General features: G+C 36.6%; 1 protein-coding gene across 1 annotated transcript in view; it reads left to right on the top strand.

The window, feature by feature from the left end:
- Positions 1–13,789, top strand: part of IPO11 (importin 11) — an 83,683-nt gene that overhangs the window by 1,402 nt on the left and 68,492 nt on the right. The window contains exons 2-4 of the mRNA XM_085043379.1: positions 5,876–5,959; positions 6,249–6,392; positions 10,780–10,880. Of these exons, the coding sequence (XP_084899505.1) occupies positions 6,255–6,392; positions 10,780–10,880 (239 nt within the window). The 5' untranslated portion in view covers positions 5,876–5,959; positions 6,249–6,254. The remainder of the gene's footprint in view (positions 1–5,875; positions 5,960–6,248; positions 6,393–10,779; positions 10,881–13,789) is intronic.

Genomic DNA, 13,789 nt, shown 5'->3' with positions numbered 1-13,789 from the left:
TGGGAAAAAACCACCTCAAACTCTTTCCTGCTCAGACACTTTTATTTGTCTTCTTTACTGTGACTTAAATTGGGCAAATTGTAGGTATCCTCGTTTAATTGCATAATGAAAATAGTTGGTTTTGGAAAATCTTAGTAATGTTTAATATTAGTCATTGTGTTGGTTTTGGTGACTGCTGTAGTTGTTAGTGAGTTTAAGCAGTAGCTTCAATAACCAAAATAGTATTAGTTCTTTTGAGTTCATTCTTCAGTAGGAGTACTGGCATGACTGATAAGATACTGCAGTGCTAGAAAAGAAGTTGATGGAAAAGTTTGTAGAAGGCTGCAGAGACATCAGTGCAACTACTGACTTTTCCTGAAGCTAACAGTATCCTCGCTAATGTGTCATGTCTAAAGGACTGTGAATGCTGGCATGTGTTAATCATTTCAGGAGTTCTTGTAGCTTTTCAGCATGGTAACTTTGTTTTTCCTGTTTTCCTTGAAACAAATGTACGGTAAAAGACTGTCATAAGTTTCTACTTGAACCTTCTGGGCTGCAGGATGTAGCTTTATAGTTGTTCATTAATTATATACTTTCCTGATAAGAAACAGAAAGTCCTCTTTGTAAGCTCTCTTCAGGGAGTTAATTTTAAGTGTCTACAAAGTCTTCCCTTGGCTTCCACTGTCTTAAACAAGACCTCAAATTCTCCTCACTGTTAATTTGCTTTAGACCACAGACTATCTGAGTAGCTCTGGTCTCTCTCCAGTTTCTTCCTTCTTGAACTGAGGAAGGGGAGAGCTGTGAGAACCAAATTGGAAATGGTGTTCTAGAAGCAGTATCAGACACTGAATAAAGAAGGATATTGACATCCACAGAGCTTGTTTGTGCTCTTGAAGTAGCCTGGAATATATTTGCATTATGATTAGTGAGAGCACACTGTATTTTGTGTAGTATGTTTAACACTCTGTTTCCTTCTCATTTCATAAAATCTTAGTGCATTTTTGCACCTTCTTACAGTGGGAAAGAATTTACTGAATTCTTAACAAAAGAGAACGAAAATACACAGAGCTAATTGTCTGGATATGAGTGAGTTGTTATACTGCATTCTCTCAGAAAAAGTGAAGTATGGAGATGTTCAGTGATCAAATCCTTTGTTTTGTACCCCTTGAGATGTTTAGCAGTCACTGATTTATTTTCATAGCTGATGTGATTTTAAAATCAGGATGTATTTCAGCGTGACAGGAAAAGTACCTAGATACCTTTTTCTTTATGTCAAAAGCATTGACTGCTCAGGAAAAAAATTAAACTAGCATGGCTAGGTAAAACTAGAACATTTAACAGACTTGGAATATTGTTGAAAGTAAAACGTATTTGCAGGTTCTTCCTTAGAAAAGGAATTAAAGAATGAAGAGTAGAACAGCAGTGAGACTTGAATTTTTACCAGTGAAAGGAGATGAAGGAATCTCTAACTGGGAGTGGAAGTGCAGGACATTGGATGATAATGATGAGGAGCTGGTATTGGTATTTGTGGCCTCTGAAGAAACTAAGTCATTGTGGCATTTGATGTGTTGCTTATCTTCTAGGTGTAACTGTGTTTGTTTTTCTTTCCTGTCAGCTGAGACTTGAGAGTCTAGTTAAGTATTGTCATATCTAGTGGGATCTTGGAGAGCAGCTGTTTCTTGTTGTATATGGTTAAGTCTCTTTTTTCTTTTACATGACAGAATTCTGGTATGGCAGTAGAGTTGTGCTTGGGTTTGCAGCTGACAGCATTGAACACTTTCTAGTCAAAAGGCTTTCTTTTCCTTCCTCTCAAAATGTATGTGTGCAATTTGATTGTTATAGCAATAAGTGTGAACTACAGAAAAGCAGGAGAATGCAACCAACGTTCCTGAAATTGCTCAGTGTTTATTGTGAAGACACAGTTTGACATTAGTAAGTAACGATGGGAAATTATTCCCTTACTTGTAGTCAAACCTGGAAATTCTGGCTGTTGTGACACAAGTGCAGACCCTGCCTTCCTTCTAAGATCGTGTTGCTTTTAAGGTTGACAGATTCTGCCAAAATTTCTACACATGCTTTATGTCTCTGAAGGTGTCCATAATACAAAGGCTATTTAATATCCACTTCCTCAGTTTCATCCCTAGGACAATCTTGTAGAAGTAGCTCAATGATGAGTGAAGCTGTAGAAGTCCTCAGTGAACTATAGACAAATCTTGTCCCTGTGGTTTAATGATCTGTGGGGTAACCTATATCCCTTTACCTTTCCTGTGCAACAGTGAAGTCTGATATGTAAGAGGTGAAGATTTTCTGTATCCCCTAGTAGTAGAGCCAGTATTCATGGGCCTTTGCAGTTGTGTGGGTTATAAGAGCATTTGTATATCCTCTATATAAACTGGGGGCTAAAGTGCCCTGATGCCTCAGTTAAAAAGAAAAAAAAAAAAAGAGGGCAGCCTGAGGGAATCACAACAAACTAAGATTGGGCAGCTCTGGGTTTAAACTCCTGAAGCACAGCCACGTCTGTCTGCAGGAGTAAATTTTACATGTGCATCTGTATGTGGCAGCAATTAAAACTGTAGATCCCACTAAGGTAGGAGGTGGTGCTCTCCTCAAGTTAATTGTGTTTACAGGGGGCATGAAGAGAATACGTTCTCCACAGAAATCCTGTTGGTGAGAAGGGAATGACAGACTTTGTCAGAGATGAAATCACATGGTAGGGCCTGAGCTTGTAAAGGCTTGACATTGTTGGAAGTCATGTATTCCTCCCTGCTCCTGTAATGTCCTCTGGTGTCTGTGAAACGGTGTGCTCAGATGGCTTGACTTTCTGGCTTGTTGGTTTTTTGTTGTGTGTGCCCCCAGCATCCTGTCCCTGCCCTTTGTCCTTTGGTGGGCAATTATGGCTCAGTCACAATGTATAAGTTTGTCATACATATTTCATGCTCTTGTCAAAATACCACATTTTGACAAGAGCACTAAATAAAAGCTGCTTGCTGTTCTCTCTGCTTTTTTTGTGCCTACCACATTTACTTGCCAAGCAAGGTGGTGTGAAAATGATTGGAAAGCTTGGTCCAAACCAAAACCTGTGTTTTTCCCACTCATTCCAGCTTTGGGTATTTAGGGGGTTCAGGTCACTATTTATTTTGGTGACCATGGCTCTTTGTATTAGCTTAACTTATTTGTAGCTAGCTTAAACTGTAAATTCAAGTTTTGTGCAGTAAGAGTTGATTCAAAATAGTTTTTTAAATTTTTTTTGTTTTTTTTAAAATAGAAATTAATTGTACAAGTAAGACTAGTGATCTACTAGAAGAAAACAGAAACTTTTTAGATGAATTTTTAAAAAGTAAAAACAGTAGACAGCTTTTTGTTCTGGTGGCAGGTTTGTAGTTGACTTTGCAAAATCCCATTCGTAAGGAAGCATTGTTGCTATTTGTGCATCTCTGCCATTTATATTTTCTACACATTTATTGGATGTTTTTCCAGTTAATTTTTGGCTATCCAAATCACACCAAATATATCACTTCCTTAAATAGTTCACAGTATTTATTAACATTATCTTAAAGTTAACCCATCTTCAGGGAGATTATTATTTTTTAATTCAGTTTTGCTATTTGGCTTGTGGCAGCCTCATCCGGTATTGTGTGAGGATTTTATGTGGGATTAAAAAGCAACTGTCCAAATTCATGGAAGACTAAATCTTGAGGACTGTTAAATTCCCTGCCTTTTAATAGGAAATCCTTGAACCAGAGTTTTCTGGATGATGGATGAGCATTATATACAAGTGTCCTGACCTGGGTATCTACTGTGCTTTTGACAGACGAAGAACGTTGGTTTAAATTAATTTTTGTTCTGACCCACTAAGCTTAGTTTGATTTTTCTTGAGGTTTTTTCCAAGCAGCAGTAGCTGCTCCAGTTTTTACAAGCAAATACAAGCCTTTTCAAGAATGAGAAACATAGATAAAAGAGAAGCGAGTATTTTGCTTTGATTTTTGTTGTTGTTCTTTGCTGTCTTTAGAACTGCCAGCTAATCACTTTGAAACAAGAAACTGAAAAAAAAGTTACAAGTTTTTTGTGTTTGCTCTTCACGAACCTTATTAAGTATTTCTTTGAATGAGGACTGTTCTAGATGAAGTATATAAATTTTCGGTGGAGCAAAACCCTTTGGGTTTTTCCTCTCCCTTCTTAAACACATTATCCCAGAGGTGCAGCCACTGCTGCTGATGGGCTCAGCCTTGGCCAGTGGCAGATGTGTCTTGGAGCCATCTGGCTCTGCCTCTGTCAGACATGAGGAAAGCTTCTCACAGCTTTGCACAGAAGACATCCCTGTAGCACCCTTCCTTCTGCTACCAAAACCTGTGCACAAGTGGCTAAAGCAGAAAAATTAAAAGATTCTTCACATGGGAGATATAAAGCAGAGCTGGGCTTGCTTGTTCTGTTCAATTATTGCTGTATAGAGAAATGTGATTTTGTGGTTCATTGGTTTGAAAGTAGACTTAGTGTTGGAAAACGCAGTTTTCCAGCAAAACTTATGCTAACTGAGTAAACCTGAGCAGGGCTTGAGTATTCGCAGGCCTCAGTAAAATTCCAACAAGCTACAGTGGCTTGTTTACCTGAGAATGTTCTGTGGGAAGAATGTCATGAGAAAGATTAGGGAGTCAGAAGTGTTATGAGAAAAGAATAAGGGAGTTAACAGGAGGATCCCTGAATGTGTGAGAACAGACTGCAGGTGCGTGTGTAGCTATGAATAGTAACTTCTGTAACAGTATATAAGTTTCTCGTTTGGTGAAATAAAGTGGAGCTTACTTTATATCTCATATTGAGAGTGCTGTGAGTTTCCCTCGCGCTGCGATGTCAACTTAGGACCTTCAATTTTCAGTCAGCTTTTGGTGAGGATGATTGGAGATTTAGAGATTGAGATTTTTTTTTTAGGGAGGTTTAATTTCTTTTTAATTGTGCAATGCTATTATTGGTATAAAACATCTTTAATATGGTGACGAGTTTTGTTGTTAAGGTAATTTTCTCAAAAAATCAAATTTTTAAACCTATATCAGAACAAAATTTCTTTTCTCCCACTTTCTTACCATTTCTGTAACAATTTTAATGTTGATTTTCTTACTGAAGATGGAAAAAATAAACTTTCTTCCTGTTAAATGAAAGTAAATCATAGAGTTATTAAGGCTGGAAAAGACCTCCAAGATTAAGTCCACCCTTTGACCAGTCACTACCTTGTCAGCTACCCCACAGCACTAAGTGCTGCATCCAGCAATTTCTTGAACACCTTCAAGGATGGCAACTCCACAGCTTCCCTGGGCCATTTTAGTGTTTAACAATCCTTTATGTGAAGAAATTGTTTCTGATGCCCACCTGAACCACCTCCTCTCTCCTCTTTGATGAGAAGCTGTTCTTCATTGTTTATTTAGAAAACTTAAGTATATGAATGTTAAATTGTGTATGTGTTATTAAAAGTTAACATAGGCTTTAAACAGTCTTTTTTTATAAGCACAAAGCAGGCTTTGTAGTTTCTATTGTGTATATGTCTTTTTCTTCTTGTAATGTTGTTTCTGTGGTCATTTTAAGTGTAATCTGTCATCTGGAGAGCAGTGTTTTGTCTTCATGTAGTGCAAGGGTGTATAAAGATGTATGTACACTGGAAATTTGGCAGTATGCATTCATAGTTCAGCTGGTTAGCATTTGTATGCTAAATGAGAAGGAAAATCAATACATTGAGAAAAACTGTTTCATATAGGACTAATTGTGAGACTTTATTCTTCCTCTTTTAATTGATACAAATTGTTTTGATGAATTTGAATTATAGAATTTAACTATCTGAAATGTCATTTTCTCTCTTGATGGAAAAATAAAATACAAAAATATTAACAGTCTACATCTTTGTCTCTTTCAGACAACCCCATGGTTTACTTTGCTTACAGCTGAAGTCATCTCTGGTTGCAATTTTGGCTCTTAGTTGCTGTGCTTTACAAGAGAGGTAACTGTTTTACAATCAAAATATTTCTTGCAGTTCCTCAAATCTAGTAAATGTGCTCGTAATCATGGACTTAATGATTGCTTTTTCTGCTGAAAGACTTCTGAAAGCAAACAGTTCTGTCATTGCACCTCAACACTGCCTGTGAGTGGGTGTCATTCTATCTTTACACTGTGTAGCCTAATGAAACATGAGCGTGGGGTGTTTAGATCATATGAATGGCAAATACCTGTTTATATTTTCTGTCTTTTTCTCCTGAAGTGCCTTTTTTCTCCTTTTTAAATGTTTTCAGATTTTCATGGATCTCAACAGTGCTAGCACTGTTGTTTTGCAAGTCTTGACCCAAGCTACTAGCCAAGATACTGCGGTGCTGAAGCCAGCTGAGGAACAGCTGAAGCAGTGGGAGACACAGCCAGGTTTTTATTCAGTCTTGTTGGTAAGATACAGTGGAAAAGTGCTACTAAATAAACCTTGAATAATTTTGAGTACTGCTCTCTAGAATACAGTTTAACCACGATCTCTGAGAGAAGCCCTGAGTTGTTATGGTCCAGCCACTGGTGTCCTTACACTGAAGATAGGTAGGTGGTAGCTAGGGTATGACAGTGGTAGGCATTGTCATCACTGTGTCTCAAAGCAAGCTCTTTCCCCAGGCATTCAGAGGGTGGAAATCCAATCTCAAGCAGTATGATTGGGCTGTAGTGCCAAATCTTTTACTGGCCTGTTGTGAATTGCAGATGGTAGGAGGCCAAGAGGGCCCTTGTCAAAGGAATTGCCTTTCTACCTCAAGAGGCAGGGACCCTTTTATGTACCAAGGCAGTCTTCACCTTTTCTTTTTTGTGGAGGTGATGCTTTATGACCATTTTAATAGAAATTCCCTCATACTTTCCTCATTGCGCTGATAGCTTCTGGAATTGCTTTCCTTTTTGTTAGTGGAGGGAGACTCCCAGGGAGATTAAGCGACCTGGCTGTGGTTGTAAGATCCTGCAGTGGGGAAGGTGAATACTTCTGAAAATACCGTGAGTGCTGGTGAAATGGGTGCATCAGAATGGTCAAAGTGATGACAACATAGTCAAAAAGGAAATGGAAATGTTTCAGCAAAGACACTTGAAAGTTCTCCAATATCTATGCATATGTTTATAATAGTCTTTAAAACACAGATAAAATACAGACAAACATCTGTCTTCAGTGTGCTACAACCCTTCTACTATTTTTCTACGTTTGCTAGTCTTGAAGTTGATAAAATTGTTGGCATGTAAGTGTTCACTTTCTAGCGATTGGAGGGTGTAAGGGGGTTTTTTTGGGGTTGGTCATTACTTCTAGAAAGCTGTTATCAGTAACAGAAATAGATTTTGAGAAAAAGTTATGTTTTGAATTCATAGTGAAAATGAGGTCCCAGGTTTCTACAGTGCTGAGTTATTTGAAAGGTTTGTTTATAGGTCTGCAGGCATGGTGCCCAAAAGCAGCAGGTGCTCTTAATGAGAATTCCTGCATTTTTTTAGTCCCTTCTTATTGGATTTCTAAAAGCAACAAATACAAGTGGTACAGTCTTTCTGCAGAGTGCTGTATAGTAAGAACACTGAGCTCACACATACTTGCTCCCTGAAGGAGGGAGTAAAGGTCTCTCCACCTTGAGAAGGATCCATCTGTTTGCAATGGAAAACAGGAGAGCTGCTGTTCAGGGTGATGCCTTAAATCGCTAGTAAAAAAATTTTAGATGCAGACACACAGTATAGGAAAGGGGTTTTACCTTGGTTTAATAGGATTCCAGATACACACCAACGAACAAGCAAGCCCCCACGATATCCCCCATATACAATTTATGGACAGCCTAGATTAGAATACCTATCTAAAAGTCTCTGATAAGAAGTCTAACAAATGAAGTAATTGCCCCCTTATTAAAATTACCCCCCCCCAAAAGATTACTACTTAGTTTACAAAAAACATGTCTCCATGATGGGGGCCCTGTTCAAGGTTGTGCGTCATGCTTTTGAGATTGTGGGGATGTTTCGTCTTCCCCAAAGGATTCTGAGCAGGGCAAGGGGTACTAGGGTGATAGATATGTAGGGTTATGATACAGGGAGTAAAAAGTACAGGAATGGGGAAGGGTAAAAGGTTATATATAAAGGATATATATAAAGAGAGTATAAAAGTAAACTAAAAGGACAAAAACCCATCAGGCATAATTTCTTCTTTTTTTGAGATTAACAAGTTTTTACTTTGTTTAGTTTTTAAACTACTTTATTTACAATATCGGTTTACACAACTAGCTATGGCAAAAATAACTACAATTACAATAATTATAAATGTTTCTTTCACTCAGGCTCAGTTTGGCAACTATGAAGTGAGGGCATGGAAGATTTGGTTAAATTTTAAGGTGTAATTTTTTGAACTCACTTCATGTAGAATTTGAGGGTTTTTTAAATTTTTTTTTTATTTTTTTATTTTGGTTTACAAAGGAATAACAGCTGCTATTAATAATATCACATATTCTTTCATGAGTGCTGAGCAAGAATTGGAGAGCTATTTCGTATTGCGTTATTGCTTTTGACAGGTTATGGATTTTTTTTGGTAAAGTTATAATTGCATCAGCAGTATGTTTTTTAATGTTTTTAATAACATTCAATATATCTATGATTGCTTTTTTAAATTTAACTATTTTATAAGAGGGAAGGAGGGTTTTCACTATATTATGGAAAACTGTGGGATGTTTAATGAGGGGATTAAGAGTGGGTTTTTTTTTCTCTTATGTGGCTTTTCAATTTGGTCAAATATTGTTATATTTGGAATTACAGCTCAGAGGGCACAGGCCTGGTCTTTATTTACAGGTAGAATTTTTTAGGCTTTATTATTACATATTTAATACACTTTCATTTTAAAAGGTAGAGTTAATTTCTATTTTAGTAACTTTATTTTTGTTACAGATTTTGGGTTAAGTATTTTTCTAAAGTTGGTTTTATGACAATATGGTGGAAGAATGGCCTTTTTTGTAGCATTTATGAGCACGCCGCGAACTGTATAGTTCCCATGTTTTATCAGGCTGCTCAGGGGTATAGGAGTTTGCAGGGTTTACAACAGATGTTGTTTTTAGAGTGACATTGTCTTATTTTGACAATATAGCTTGGTATTTAAGCATTCTGCTAGGGGATAACTAGTGTCCCCCCTTTTGCTCCAGCACAGAAATTATGGCGTGGGGTACATACACGACAATGTGCTGCCTAAGGGTGAATTTCTGAGTTTCTTGGATTAGGATGATAGTTGTTGCCACAGCTTTCAGATACTCTGGCTACCCTTGGCTAACATTGTCTAGTTTTGAAAAATAGGCTACAGCTCTTTGCTGATTTCTAAGATATTGTGCTAGCACTTTAAGAGCTACATTTTGCTGCTTCTCTGTGAATAGTTCGAAGGGCTTCGTTATATCTGGCAGCTTTAAAGCTGGAGCAGACATCAAGGAATGTTTTAATTGTTTAAAGGCAGCTTTTGCTTTCTCTGTCTAGTTAATGGTATCCTTTTTAGCTGTCTTTAGGGTTTTATATAGAGGCTTTAGTAGTATTTTATACTTTGCTACTGAAAGTTGATACTAATTTACCATGTTGAGGAAAGTTTGCATCTCTCTTAGCGTGTGGGGCTCTGGAAGCCGACAGATAACAGAAAACAAAAAGAAGCTAAGTTGTCGATGACTATGGAAGATTTTTAGCTCTAGGTATACTACAGTTTCTTTGGCAACTTGTGCTTTTTCCTTTGAGACTCGGTATCTGCTCATGCTTAAAAAATTTAAAAGACTTACAGTGAGTTGGATGCAGTTATTTCGTGTTTTTGCTGCGATTGCCGCCCCCCGCCAAAGATTACTACTTAGTTTTCAAAAACATGTCTCAGTGATAGAGGCCCTGTTCAAGGTTAGTGCGTCATGCTTTTGAGATTGTGGGGATGTTTCGTCTTCCCCAAAAGATTCTGAACAGAGCAAGGAGTACTAGGGAAATAGATATGTAGAGTTATGATACAGAAAATAAAAAATACAAAAATAGAAAAACGTAAAAGGTTATATATAAAAGATATATATAAAAAAAGTAGAAAAGTAAAATAAAAAACCAAAAACCCATCAAGCATCAAGAGTAGTACCTCTGAGATTCGATAGCCTACCTTTATTTTAGTTTTTCTTGGTTGGTTGATTTTACATTACTATACAAAATAACTCCTCTGTGTTTGTTTGTATGTACATAGAGATACATAAAAGCATGTATAGATACATATGTACACATGTATCTGCCTATGGACATTAGTTTTTGGTAGAAACTAATTTCCTGGAATGAGCATAGTCAAATTTGAGAATTGCAGTCCTACCAAGTCACTGTGTTACAGACAGTATTGGTAGACAGGATGGTTCTTGGTGTATGACAAGATAATGCAAAAATAACCTGAAGACTGGATTCTGACTAGAGTAAGGAATTATCCTGTATTCTGCAGTGCCATAGACTTCTGAGAGCTATGGCACTAAAGAGTAACAATTGTCTGGTTTCAGTAATTATTACTCTTATATTTCCTGCTCTGCCAGACAAGATTAGTAATACATTTGCCTTATATGTTGGGTTTTTTTTCAATAAATCAAAATTTGGGCTAGTGATAACATTTTTCTAATCTCTAAAAATTTGTTTAACACACTGTTTCACTTGTCTGTCAAATGATGATTAAGGCATTTTATTTGTGTACACCCATATCACGGAGGTGTACTTCTGCATATACTAGCCCATGTGTTGATACATTTCCTGTCTTGCTTGTGGTGTCTTGAGCAGTTTTTAACTTAACCTTTTTTTTTTTTTTTTTAACAGAACATCTTTACAAATCATAGCCTGGATGTGAATGTGAGATGGTTAGCTGTGCTGTACTTTAAAAATGGAATTGATCGCTACTGGAGACGGGTCGCACCACAGTAAGTTTTTTGGGTTCTTGCACTAACTGTCTAAAATTGGCTTTTTTTATGATTGCCAGACTGGAAAAATCACAAATCCTGAGTTCATAGAAGTTCTTTAGAATTTATGGTGAAACTGACAACGTGCTTTAGCTTCAGGACTCACTGATAAAACATTTTGTCTTTATATTGCCTTTTATGACTCCGTTCATGATTCACTTTTGAAAACTGAGTTAGGCTGTTTCATAGATAACAAGTTTTGAAGTGATGCAGTCAGTGTTACAACATTGCCACCTGGATTTACTGGTGGTGACAGATGAGAAAGGTAGTCAGTCTCTTGGAGAGTGAGGGAGACATTTCGTTTTTGTTTAACCTGATTCGTGTTGAAAAAGAGGAAAACATGGAAAAGAGGAAACATGGGAAAGAGGCAGCAGTTACTGTACTAAAAAGTTCTGGTCTTCAGGTTTTTTTTTTGTTCTGATAATGCATGACAAAAAGTTCTCCAAAGATGATGAAAAATAAAAGCAGTTTTCATGAATACCATATGATTTACTTAAAAATTACAGAAGTGCCATTTTAATGTATAACACCTAGAATTATATTCTTCTCAGTGTTTCGTATGAAGGACCTTTTTCTTCCCTTTGAAAACAGGTGTAATTTCAAGGGTTTCAATTACAGAACTCATAAATGCTTGCAAGTGTTTGGTCTCTCTGGAAGTGTTCAGGCTCTCTTATATGCTAGTGATATAGGTGGGACATCACTGTCAGATTTAGGGTATTAGATGGAATTCTTGGTACAGTTTTTCTGGATCACAAATCTAAGTTAGTGTATAATACAAAGTATGATTCTCACTATTCATTGTTTGAGATAGATTAATATATTTTGCCTTATATTGTAAGCTTTTCCAAAGATCTACCAAAATGGGGGAAAATGATAAAATTCTGTATCCACAGCACATTTTAAATAGTGTAGTATTCCTCCATTATTGCATAGAGCACTAGAGTATTTGTGAATTAGTGTATAATTGCAAAACATCTGCAAGCATTTGGATTCTCTTTTTTGTGAAAGGAAAATACTGTCTTGTTCATGAAAGATGGCATGTATCTTTGTTTCTGGTTGATGGGATTCCATTTACAATTCAGGTACTTAGCAAGCACTGTTGGAATAAGTTAAATATGGTTTCAATTTGTTAATATTTTTAGACACTATTAGCATTTCTGGTGGAAAAAAACATGGTTTATTTCCTGCAGAACTAATGATCAGAATTTTACTGTATGAGGTAAATATTAAATAACAGACTTTCTGTATAGTTTTCCTGTAGTTTTGAATTAAATGTAATTTTAAAAATAAATTTTTCTTGGCTATTCTTAAAGATTCATTGGGTTAAACTATATTAAATTTCCAGTGCAATCCTATTTTTTCCCCATTTATATTTTTTCTGCCACTAATTTAATGCACTTAAAGTATAAAATAAATTTTAAAAATTGTTGGCTGCTGTTGAGAATTCCATGGAGTAAATGCATACTAAAATTCTACTGAGTCCATCTGTTTCCTCATTTCTGTTTTTCTTTCTAAATTTCTTCAATGTGACATCTTGTCAGCACTCACCCAGACCCTATTTCTCTTAGAATATGTTGAGGTCATTTGAGAAATCCCAGTTTAAACTGTAAATTTCAGTTGATTGTTTTGTGGACCAATCATACTTGGAATGTCGTGATTTTTGAAGGCTTCATTGGAGAGGCTGCATTTTTGTTGTCCCTGCAAAATTCTTGTCTTTGTTCTTTGAAAATTCTTTCATCTTGTGTCTCACTTCAGCAGCTGGCCCCTCTCCATCTATAGTAGTACATCAAAACATGTTTTCATCTACAGATTGGACTTAAAACAGTATTTTCCAGTGAGAGTGATTTTTGAAGATGAGCCTGTGAACTTTCTCCCTCCTGCTTTTTCATCTAGCTGAGGAGAATAGCCTAGAGTCGTCACAGCCTCTTTTTGGGCACCATTTAGCCTCTTTTTTGAAACTTGTTGTCAGCCTTCTCAAGAGGTAGTCTCACAGGATGATTTTGTATGATTTTGTGTTTTTATTTTCTTCAGAAGTGGTTTGCCTTGAATTAAAGAGTTGAGCATGTTTTTGATTTTACAGATGATTACTTTTGTGTCCTGTCTCATGTGGACTTAATTCTCTTATTTGCGTACCATTTAGCAACTTTAATAATACTTTTCAAATACATGTTTTTACTTGAGTCGTAACGATAAATAACTCCTCATAATCCAGAAATCCAAATCTGAAGTATCAGACTTTTTAAAAAAAGCTCTAAAATAATTTTTAAAGTATTTGGATATGTATTTACCCATACTGCAAACACAGAGAAAGATCAAAGTAACATGGAACTTGCAAATTGTGAAAGACTACAGCATTAGTAGATAGTACTGAGAAGTTCATGCCTAGATGAAGTTGTTTTAATTTTTGGGCAGATATAGTTCATTGCTGAAGGTAAATAACTTGCTGAGTGATACACCTTCTTCCTAACTTCTCGCCTGCCTGTAACTTTTTTATGTGGAATTGTGGAATTGGCTTTCTTGCAGTGCATGAAGGGAGGCTGAGGAAGTTGATGCCGCTCTGTGCCTGCGGCAGTGGCTGAGGGTGTCCCTGCTCTCCGGCAGATGTCACTGTCGTGTTATTTAAACAGTGAATTCCTCAACCCATGGTCCTGCAAACCCTTGGGGTCCCTGTCATCCACTGCTGTGTGTCACTTATATCGGCATTGATTTCCTAGATTTTTTTTTTTTTCATTACTGTTTTCTAGTTTTGCTTATCACAAGCTTCTGTATTTGAGGAATTCATGAATCTGTTTCTTTCTTTGTTGTGTCTGCAGTGGCAAAAGCTTAATTACAGCATTTTTATTTACAGTAAGTAATAAACTGAATTCTGC

The sequence above is a fragment of the Lichenostomus cassidix genome, chromosome Z, assembly GCF_008360975.1.
Source record: "Lichenostomus cassidix isolate B80296 chromosome Z, HeHo_3.0, whole genome shotgun sequence".
Classification (NCBI taxonomy): Eukaryota; Metazoa; Chordata; class Aves; order Passeriformes; family Meliphagidae; genus Lichenostomus; species Lichenostomus cassidix.
The sequence above is the reverse complement of the archived record's forward strand: the minus strand, read 5'-3'. Positions and strand labels throughout refer to the sequence as shown.